Source organism: Grammomys surdaster, unplaced genomic scaffold (assembly GCF_004785775.1).
Source record: "Grammomys surdaster isolate TR1022 unplaced genomic scaffold, NIH_TR_1.0 320, whole genome shotgun sequence".
In the NCBI taxonomy this organism is placed as follows: Eukaryota; Metazoa; Chordata; class Mammalia; order Rodentia; family Muridae; genus Grammomys; species Grammomys surdaster.
Window position 1 is genome coordinate 118,932 of NW_021604739.1, and position 11,488 is coordinate 130,419.

The window sequence follows — 11,488 nt, forward strand, 5'->3', positions numbered from 1 at the left end:
CTAGTCAAAAATACAACTGTTCTCTCTATATATACATACACAGCAGATTAGCATGTCTGAATTGAATCTGAAATCCTTTAAAAGTAAATGACTCTGCAAGGTACACACAGATAGTTCTATTAGTTGAGAGATAAAACCTGAGAATGCCATGAGATCAGGAGTTCAAAGACAGCCTGGGCAGCATGGGGAGATCCCTTTTCTTGGGGAGGGGGCAGAGAGAGAGAGAGAGAGAGAGAGAGAGAGAGAGAGAGAGAGAGAGAGAGAGAGAGAGAGACAGGAAGAGAGAGAGAGAGACAGGAAGAGAAGAGAGAGAGAGACAGAGGGGGGGGACCAAGAGAGGAGAAAGAGGAAAAGATATAGAGACAGAGACAGAGACAATGAATGAATTTTGAGGAAAACTAAAACACTGGTTAAGTGGGCTTTTGGCTCTAAGACTAGTTTCAGATTTTACACCAGGTAGGGAGTAAACTAGCAAAGAAACTTATAACAGTAGGGGCTGCAGAACTGTGTTTCAGTACCTTAGAGCACTGATTGCTCTTAGAGACAGCTTAGAGTTTGATTCACCCACATAGTGACTCCTAACCATCTATAATTCCAGTTCTAAGAGATCCAAGATCCTCTTCTGACTTCTTTGGGGAAAACACTCATATACATAAACTAAATCTTAATTTTAAAAGTTAATTCTAGAAATGTGACTATGAACACATACCAGGCCAGACCTCAACATCTTTGTCAACTATTTAGTCCCTAGCTATCTTCAAATTCAGGCTCAAAACTCGATCAGTAAGTTTAGGCTAAAAAGAAACTAGCAAACTAGCCAGGCACTTGATTAGTAAAGGCAGGCGGATCTCTTAAGTTCAAGGCCAGCAGTGAGTTCCAGGGCAGCTGTGGCTATATAGTGAGACCTTGTTTTTCTGTTTTTATTTGTTTGTTTTGTTTTGAAGAATAAAAAGAAGCTTAAGGTGAAGCCAAATAGCTTTTTCTCTTTGCTTGATAACAGGCTAGGTCAGTGCTCCTATCTGGTGGCTTTGAGGGTCTGCTGCGTGGGTAAGAAAATGTTTAAGGAGAGAAGTCTTCCCATTTCACTTAAAATCACAGGAAAATAGTTGTGATTGTGCTTTTGCCAGATAGAGGCATACTTGTTTAGGGTTTTTGAGGAACTATAGTTGGGATTGTGCTTTTGCACAATAGAGACAGTTGTTTCAAGTTGGCCAGGATCATGTTCTACTCTCAAACCAAAGCAGTTAATCTGTTTGATCTTTAGAAAAACTAGTAGGGAACTTAAAGGCTGCACTGACTTATAGTGCTTGAGATTTGATGATGAGTTCCCAGAAAGGCAACGTGACTCGATCCCGTCCTCAGAAGCACCAGAATATGTTCACCTTCAAAAACGACAAACTTAATAAAAGTGTTCAGACTAAGAAAATTAATGCAAAACTTCATGATGGAGTTTGTCAATGCTGTAAAGAAGTTCTTGAATGGTGTGTAAAATATAGCAAATACAGACCACTGTCAAAGCTTAAGAAATGTGTTAAATGTTTACAAAAGACAGTAAAGGACTCTTACCACATAATGTGTAGACCATGTGCTCGTGAACTTGAGGTTTGTGCAAAATGTAGAAAGAAAGAAGAGATCGTTATTCCGTTTAAGGAACCAGACTTCAGAAAATACTGAAAATGAAGGTTCTAACCATAGAAGAAGCTGCAGACGGAAGGAAGACAGTGATGAGGACTTAGATGCTGAGTCTGACTCGGATGGCGAGGATGGGGACACCCAGGCCTGCCAGCACCCAGTCAGTTGCAGCAGGAGTCAGAAAAGGCTGTCTCAGTAGGCAGAACTGGCTCGTGAGCGATGTCAGTTATTTAGAACATTCGAGTAACATTCGAAAAAGGTTTTCACAATAACACTTAAGCTGTATATACAGAATATGTGTGGACACACCATGGCATGTGTATAAAACCTATAGAAATCATTTATAAAAACATATTACCTAATGTCAAATAATTCAGTGCTGAGAATTGGTGATTGTATCAGAACCATCTCATGGAAAACTAAGATCACCAGCTTAGTACATTTCCATAGCCTGACCTTGGGTATGTGACTTCTTTAGCAAAAGCCCCCTTACATCACAGAAAGCAAAACAGTATTTTTACACACACACACACACACACACACACACACACACACACACACACACAATCATGTGTAATGATTTTCCTTCAGAAATGTTTTTATATACTTATCCCTTTTTTTTAACCTTTTCCTAGTTTGGAAATATATACTTAGAAAAAAATGTGTAGACTGTATAGTTACTATCTAGAAAGGAAAATCCAACATTCATTCTAGAGTGGAGGTACTTGCAGTATCAGAAACTCCTGTGAAGTTCTCCTTCATAAGCTTATCCCTCCCAGAATTCCATCATCCTGAATTATCACTTTATTGCCAGTGGTTTTACTTGTAAGCAGTGTGATTTAGTCATGTGATTATTGAAATCTGTGTCCCTGTGTTTAAAACCCAAAGCTACAGAAAAGTGAGCAAGCAGTACCATGAACTTTCCACACTCTTTAGCTAGATTCCCGATTTTAATGTTCTACTGTTTTCTTTGTGTCTTAATCTCTATGAATGTATATATGACACATATGTACGTGTGTGTGTGTGTGTGTGTGTGTGTGTGTGTGTGTGTGTGTGTGTGTATTTGCTGAGCCATTGAAATAAATGGGAAACTGTGGTTTTGGAAAAAGAAAAAAGAAAAACTAGTAGGATTTGTTGTGAGAAGGGGAGTAGTAAAAGAGACTTAGATTATAGCTTGAATTATTTGCATTCACAATGTTCTTGTTGTTATTTCTCTCAGTGGGAAAAAGAAGGAAAATTTAATTTTATCAGATAACACACAGGAAAAATCTCTTGAGGCATAGCACAGCAGTTAGAGAGGTCATTGTCTACCCAAAGAACAGAGGAGAGATACTGAGGAGTGGGGCATGTCTATGGTAGAAACTGTCTCACTCTCACAAGTGTCATATGTACCATAGTGTGTGTGTTCATGTGCAAGTGTGTGTAGGGAGAGGGAGAGAGAGAGAGAGAGAGAGCACAAGCTCTCAAGGGAGGCCAGTGGAGAGTGGCAGGTATCCTCATCTGTCATTTTTCATCTGTCCTTTGAGGCAGGGTCTCTCATTGAACCTGAGGCCTGCTCTAGGATAAACATGATAGAAGTCAGCCAGCCCTAGCCACCCTCCTGTCTCAGCCCTCTTAGAGTATTGTTAAGGTATATGAGACACCCAACTTGCTTTGTGGGTGCCAGGATCTAAGTCCCAGCCTTTCTACTCACAGGCCAGTTCACAGGCTTAAACTGCACAGCCATCTGTCCAGCCAGTGAAGGAATGTTTTAATGGAAATAACCAGAATTATCTAAGAGTTTTTGAGAAAATGATCCATGTTACTTTAACACTTGTTCTTCTAAACCTTATTCACAGAAACTTTTTAAAACCCTAGTTCTGTGGTTGTGATGTGACTCAGTTTGTAGTGTGCTTGCCCAGGTTGCACAGTGTCCTGGTTTCATGCCCAATACCACATAAACCTGGTGTTGTGAAAGGAGAGGTCCTTAGGATATAATATCCTCAGCTATATAAAGGAGTCTGAGGACAGCCCAAGACACATGAGATCCTACCTAAAACCAATAGATACTACCTAGTTCTAATCGCATACTGTATCATTTTGTGTTCTATTTCTCCTAATTTTCATGTAGTATCTGTGCTACCATAGTGATCCCAGAAACAGGTGACATAATCACATTTGTGTTTTAGAAAGACAGCCCTAGCAGTGGTACAGAAGATGAGTTTGATGGCAAGAGATGCAAAATGGGGTTAAGGAAAAGACATGCATTGTGAGGCTTAGAACCATTTCCCTCACTGTATGGATGGAATCATTGCCAGAGACTGATTTATCGTCGATTGATTACTGTAGTGTAGGAAAGCAGTTCTACCTCTCTGGGCAGCATCATAGCATCAGACTCACTAGATACATTGTTAGGGTTACTCACATTTTTGGCATGTCACCAGCTGTCCCTGGTCAAGAATGTGGTCATGATAAAGATCTCAGAATGTTGTTGTTGAATAAAATATAGTGATAGTGATGATAGGGAAGCACACTGATTCAAGAACTCTGCCCTAGACTATTTAGGAGACTGTCAGGAGGGGTCAGAATGTAGGCAGAAGACTCTGCCCTGCACCTGTCTCCCACTTGTTTGCTTTCTAGTGCTGAGTTGCCTCATCTTAGAAACTAGGAATCTGTAACCTCTGGTCATTTCAGCAGTAGCATCTGTTTTGTGGATTTTAGTGGGGGAGGGAGCCTCTTAAAAAAGAACTAATTTCAACCTTTGGGAGTTAATAGGGCAGTCTACTATAGGAACTGCCTTGGAGCCATCTCCAGTGACAGCTGTAGAAGCCTGTGGAGTGGTGCCACTTTAAACAGCTTTCATAAAAACCTTTAATTTGAGTTTTAAAATTGTTTAATGTTTGAGATGCCCTAATCCAGTCTCACTTTTCTTTAGCATCCAGATTGGTACAACTGAAGTTGTGTCAGTTGGAAGGGTAGAAGGATAAGGTTTGAGGGAGAAGCAAATGCAGCTTCCTTCCTCTTCCCAAAGAGGCCGCTTTTAACAGGTCATAGGTAGCAATCATAGGAAGGTTTTTAGAGCTTACAACTAAAATTCCACTTTGACAAAGATCTCTTAAACTTTATCTCCTTTTTATTTAAAAATAAAGAAACCTCAGAATTATTGTTGGTATAAAATTACTATCACTATGCTAACATGTTTAGAAAAAGACCATACTGAATTTTTTATGTTAAACATAGGTGTGATCTTATGGCTTTAAGAGTACCAGGTGAATATTTTCCTCTAATTAATTTGCTACTTTGTATTAAATGAGCTGTGGAGATTAATTTTTCCTTAAACTCTGAGACTGTTTTATATAACTGAAAACATGTCAAACCTGGTAGCTCTTGCCAGAATCCCAGCACTCAGGAGGATATGGCGAGAGTCACTACAAGTTCAAATCCAGCCTGTGTACATGTCAAGCTCTAGGCCAACCAGAACTACAGAATGAGTAGTAGAAGACAGAAACCAGCAGCTCTGGGAGTTCAAGGCTGCTGTGGTCTAGATAGTGAGTTCCAGGCTGTGTCACCAGACCCCTGGGGAGGAGAGGAACTTTGACATTTTAAGTTTCTAGTGCTCCACAGTAAAGACCTGTCTACAATGAGGCCTGTGCGGCCTTGCTTGTACACACATGCAGTTTCTTCTGTGGCTTCTTGTTTAGTTTTAATTTTTGAGGAAAAGTATTTTTTTTAAGTAGATATATGTTATATCAACACATTTGTCGATTTAAAGGAAAACTACTACTGTCTATTGAAAAAAATTTTTTTGTTTCCACAGAAACCTGCTAATATTTTAGTTATGGGTGAAGGTCCTGAGCGAGGAAGAGTAAAAATTGGTATGTTATATCTATGATAAGTCACAGTTCAGTATGCTTTTCAAATGCAGTAGGCGGCTGCATTACTGTTTTCTGTATCACTATGCACATATCTGTAGTTCTGAATGTCAAAACATTCCAAAAGAGTGTACATAGAAGGGAAAAACCTTCCCCTGAGTATGACACAATCCTTAGAGAACAAACTGGTGTAGCTATAAAATAAGCCACACAGGCAGGCTTCCTCCAACCATCTGACTTAGGTAAACAGCTCTTGGAGCTGGTGGCTTTCCTCCTTTTAGGCCAGCCTTGTCTCCTCTGAGACACACATGGCCGATTTGATTTCTCCCATCCGTCTCCAGAGCCAGGTGAATGAGAAGAAGCACCGTTGTCAGTCCTCCAGCTGAGGAGCTGACCAAGACACGAGTCCTGAGCCGCAGCATGCACAGCTCTCAAGCAGGACTGTCCCTAGCCTTGCTTAAGGGCACAGACATTCGTGGCAGTGCACATTGATGCTTTGCACTGTCCTGTACATCAGACTTCCCCTGGGTGACAGTGTGTCAGGACAGCAAAATTTACCCTAACTATTGCTGCTTCCATTGTCATTTTCCTAAGCAGTGTTTCCCACTTATATTCAGTTTGTTTGGTATGGGGATAGAAGACATGTAATTAAGATATTAAGATACAGAACCATAAGAACACAACACAATTAACAATAGTTTCTCTTGCAGTGTTGACATAAAGTAGAACAGTGGTTCTCAGCCTTCGTAATGCTACATACAGTTCCTCATACTGTGGTGACCCCAACCATGAAATTTTTTTCATTGCTACTTCATAACTGTAATTTTGATACTATTGTGAGTTGTAGTGTAAATATCTGTGTTTTCCACCAAATGCTTGTGGCCTTACATGAGCTTCTGAAGGGATCTCTTCAATCTGATGTTACAGCATCAGATTCAAATGTCAGTTCAAGGGATGCAGATTAGATTAGGCTGAGTCCAAGAGCAATTTTAAGTATCTCCTTTACCATCTGGTTTAGAAAAATTTTGTATAGCATGTTTAAGCTCTCCTTTAGAATTACTCTTTTGTATTATAGTGAGTGGTGTTGGAAGTTTTGGGTGTTACCACACCATCAAGTATTCACATTTCAAAGGAAATATTTGATAATCTGATTCAAGATTTTTCTTTTTTGCCAAAATTTGGGTTTTCTCCTTCCATAATTAAGTCAATTAAAGGTAAATCTACTTTATTAAAAATATGTTAGAATATGTGCTGGACGTTAGAATATGGCTTAGAGGTTAAGAGCACTGGCTGGTCTTCCAGAGGTTCTGAGTTCAAGTCTCAGCAACCATGTGGTAGCTCACAACCATCTGTAATGAGATCTTGTGCCCTCTTCTGGTGTGCAGGCATACATTCAGGCAAAACATTGTATATATAATAAATTAACTTAATGTTAGAATAGAATTAAATTTTCCAGATGGTCTCCAATCTTGACCCAGTGGGTGGTAAATGTGGGTCATCCTGTGTGTAGTGACTGCATGTGAAGCCATACAGGGATGAAGCCTCTAAGATTATGGATTAGCAGTGCAAAGTCCATAACCGCGTAGTTTAATGAGGTGGTACTTGTGCCAAGAACTCTTCTGTGCCATCTTGGAGGCCTAGTTTTGTGATTTTGTTTTTAACTTTTTTCTCATGTGAAGAAGCATAGAAGTGAAATAAATAGCCTCTTCAACTTAAAAAGTACAGTGATTTTTTTAAGTTAATGAAACTGGGCAAGTAAATAAGGAAAATAGAATGAAAATACTCTGTAGTCACTCTGATGACCACGGTGAACAGGCTTCTTGATGCAGACAATGGAAACCCCACTCTGTTGCGCCTAAGTGCTGCGAGGTGAAATATAGCTTAGTGTTAAACCTATCTCAACCCAGAGCTGTGGCCCTCTGAAAGAAGTCTGCCAGAAGAGCAGCCTTACCCTGGAGATCTGACAACAGAGCTAAGTGACTGATCTCAAGCATTTCTACATTTCAGTCAATAAAAGTGGCAAAAGCTTTATCCTCCCCCGCCCCCAGCATACATTCTTGATAAACAACACTGGCAAATGAGACTACATATGCAAAATAGACCTATCTGTTTACTTACATGGTTTTGTTGTTGTTTTTACAGCTGACATGGGCTTTGCCCGATTATTTAATTCACCTTTGAAGCCTTTAGCAGATTTGGATCCAGTGGTTGTAACATTCTGGTACCGAGCTCCAGAATTACTCCTTGGAGCACGACATTATACCAAAGCAATTGGTGAGTAGAGCTAATTAAAATTACAGGACTTTACATTTTTTTTTTCTGTGAGACATTTTTAAACATGTTTAAATCAAGTATTTAGCAAATTACAAAAACAAACCCCCAGAATTCCACTATCCATATATACACATTAGCACCTGAGAGCATGAAATTGCACATCTCTTTACAAAAGAGGTTCAGAATGTTTTGAGTAAAAAGAAATTAATTTTATATGAAAAGAGAAACTGAAAATTTTAAGTTCTGGAACTTCATACACAGGTTCTTTCTGCCACCAAAAGAAATGCTAACTTCTAGAAAATACCTCAAAAATTAAGGAAAGAAAATATTCGAACTTAAGGGGTTGAGAGTTTCAAAGTTAGGAGCATGGTACTCTTGCTTCCTCATGTTCCCTTATCAGCCATGTTACTGGTGTCACAGCACGGCCACTCTTTCTCGGGTCCTCTGCTGACTGCCATTCAAGTTGTTGGCAGCTAACTTAACATGGTACAGTGAATGAAACTCTCATCTGCAGCCTTTTATGCTACTTCCCCATGACTGATATTTTTCTCTGCTTCATTTTACTGTGGTGAATGTTACTGTAAGTACTCTTCTTTTATGTTTGACCTAGAGGCTTGCAGCCATTTTTCCTGTGACGGGTAACCCAGACCTACCCTACGCTTTACTCCCTACCCCCAGACATTTTCCTTTGTATTCTTCTAGGCTTTTTGCATCCCATGATTATCTCTTTTTTTTTCTCCTCCTGTGGCTTTCTTTGGAAGAGCATCTTATTGTCTAATTTGTAGTATTTCTGGGAAAGACCTTTATTTACTTGGTGGTTTAGATACTTTTTTTTTTCTTTTGGTTTTTTCGAGACTGGGTTTCTCTGTGTAGTCCTGGCTGTCCTAGAACTCATTCTGTTGACCAGGCTGGCCTCGAACTCAGAAATCCGCCTGCCTCTGCCTCCCAAGTGTTGGGATTAAAGGCGTGTGTCACCACCGCCCAGCATTTAGATACTTCAATACAAGCTCTGATACTTCTTTGCCTTGAGGTAGCAGTGTGGCTAATCCACTCTCAGATCCCAGGTTACTGTGGGTCACTTAGGCTTGTCTCTTTCTGAAAACAAATGCTATTTGTTTCTCATTTCCGCATTTTATAGCTTTTTTTTTTTCACACAATCATTCAGCTCTTATCTATTGTCTCTAGATAATTCTTAAGGTATATGGTTCTTTGATCTTCTCTTGAAGTTTCTCGTTCCTTTCTTCTGGAGTGTACTGCTATGAGATGCTGGGCCTCTTGGCGTTTTCCACTGTGCTTTTTCTTCTGATACTTTTTTGGCTTTCTTAGGAGCTCCATGTCTAACCATGACTTTTGTATTGGTTTATGTGAAGAAAAGCTTTGCTAATATCTTTGAAAACAAGGATTACAGAAGTTGTTTGTGGTTTGTTCTACACCCATAGTTATTACTTCCTCAGTCTTTTCTTATGTGTTAGGTTGAAAGATATTCTGTTCTGGGGAGTCAGGTATGGTCCTTCCAGAGCTTCTGGAACCTCTTATTGCCAGTAGCCTTTCAACCTTAAACACACTGAAGTTTATTGTCTTGCTCAGGGCCATGGACTTGTCTTGCTTGTCTGCATGTCCATCTTGGGTGCTTGATTATGGACAGACTGAGGGGCATACTACAGGTACACAGACATAGTTTTTGTGGTAGTTCTGGAAGCAATTTTACTTCAAGTGTCGCAGGAAGTCAGGGCCTCTGCATCTTCATCTTGGTCACCATTACTGAAAGGCTCTACCCTCAGACGGAAAGGTTGCCAGTGAAGGACCTTTCTTGTCTGTGTAGGTGCCTTCCATGGCCTCTTTGGATGTCTTGAAGTACAGACCAATGTTCTTGAAGTAATGAGGAAGCTTCTTCTTGCCAATCTTTAGGCAGGCCCCTCTTCTTGCTTTGAAAGTCCATGGGCTGCTGTTAGTAAGAACTCTCAGCCTGAATGTCAGCTGTCTCCCTGGCAACCTGAGGAAAGAACCTATGTTTTCTTTCTAGGCTCTGTTTTCCATTTGTGTCATTTCTCATCTGTGTGATAAGGTCCCTTAATTACTTAGGTGACCCCTAGTTTCTCTATTTGTATTTAAGAATTAAGTTGCAAAAGCCACCTGGGAACTCTGTGTTGGATCATGGGATATGTAGGTTGCTGATTACACTTTGAAGTTCTTTAACAGTCAGCTATCATCCCCAGGGAGAACCAGATACCTGAATGGACAACTCTGTGTTCTGGGGCCAGTCAGATGTAAGAATCTCCTGGCTTTGGGCCCAATTGCTGTATATCAAACAGCTGAGAGCATTGTTAGACAATGAGGAGAAGGGCCAGCTAGGTGTTGAAATAACAGTCTTTTCTGGTTTGACATGTCCATACTTTTGTAGGACAGTGCTGCTCAGGCACCATGCCATAGACCGAGGTCTGTTTTCGCTTTGTTGAATCTGCCTTCTATGGACCAGAAATGTTTGCAGCATCTGTAGAACACATCTTTACACCACCTCTCTCTTCTTTTCAATTTAGATTTTAGTCAGAATACTGCCTCCTCACAGAGAGCTTCCTAGAGGAAGCCATCTGTGCTAATGCCATCTGGAGTAATCTTGCTCCGTCACTATATCACATCCTTACCATGTCTGTGATGCTCCAAGTGGTATCTAGAATTCAGCAGACTGAACTCACCTTCCTGTTGTTCACCACAGCCCACTAATGTCTAGTCTCTGTTGACAGGTGAACCTATATTGTCTAAACTAGGCATTTATATTTATTAAGATTTTGCTTATATTTCTGTGAAGCCTTTTTCATTCTCCAGATGGAAAAGGTAGGATGCTTGCTGTCATCCTCTCAATTAATCTTGAATCCATCCTGGGTTTTTATTTGGCAAAAACTTTATGTTCACTAATGTTCTTATCTGCTTTGAGATCACATTTTATTTCATAGAAAAAGAATTATAAACATAAGTCATATATGAAAACTCTCTTGGCAGCTTTGTATAAGTCTAAATTTATTCCAAAATAGTAACTTTCTAAAAATCAGACTCTTCTCCTTTTTCTCTGTGTTTATGCTCTTTCTTTTCGTTCCCCCTTCCGGCCCCCCATGGTGACTCCCCTGACCTCAATTCTTGGGGCCAGTGAACTTACCCGAGAGCAGCTGTCCTTTTATATATATATAAATATATATATATATATTGCTGTTTTGAATATGTGCTGTTGCTTAAACACATTTGAATATTTTTTTGAAAATACTCTTAAACAAATTGAAAATGGCTTTCTCAGTTAATATGATAGTTATTTTTTATTATCAAAGAATTTAATATTTCAGAGCACTGTTACTTTTGGTAAGATCTTGGCAGACTATATAGATAATGGAGTGATTACAAAATTAGTCTCATGCCTGAGCACCTGAGACTCTTTGTTCCTCCCAGTCTACAGTCCAGCAGCTTTAAAGTCCATCTGATGTGGGAGAAAGCAGGTTTAACTTGTATTCATCTCTCTCTCCTCATCATCATCTGTACATAAATAGGTGGCTCGTGTGATAACCTTAATATGAAATCAAATTCTGGACCTTGTTCCTAAGAGTTTACAACCTGTACAAGAGGAAAGCAGGGACACATGCACAGAATGACTTGATGAGTTCTTGTGCAAGGAGAGTAGCTGTGACCCCCCCCCCCCCCCAGGAACTGTGTGCTCAGTGCTGACAGGTCCATAGTCCACAGGAACT

The 11,488-nt window shown here is 40.0% G+C and overlaps 1 protein-coding gene and 1 pseudogene across 6 annotated transcripts in view; both read left to right on the forward strand.

The window, feature by feature from the left end:
* Positions 1–11,488, forward strand: part of Cdk8 (cyclin dependent kinase 8) — a 69,963-nt gene that overhangs the window by 44,096 nt on the left and 14,379 nt on the right. For all 6 annotated transcript variants that reach the window (XM_028778009.1, XM_028778010.1, XM_028778011.1 and 3 more), the window contains exons 5-6: positions 5,429–5,486; positions 7,626–7,757. In XM_028778009.1, coding sequence (XP_028633842.1) covers positions 5,429–5,486; positions 7,626–7,757 — 190 coding nt within the window. The remainder of the gene's footprint in view (positions 1–5,428; positions 5,487–7,625; positions 7,758–11,488) is intronic.
* On the forward strand, positions 1,321–1,831 carry LOC114629902 (annotated as a pseudogene).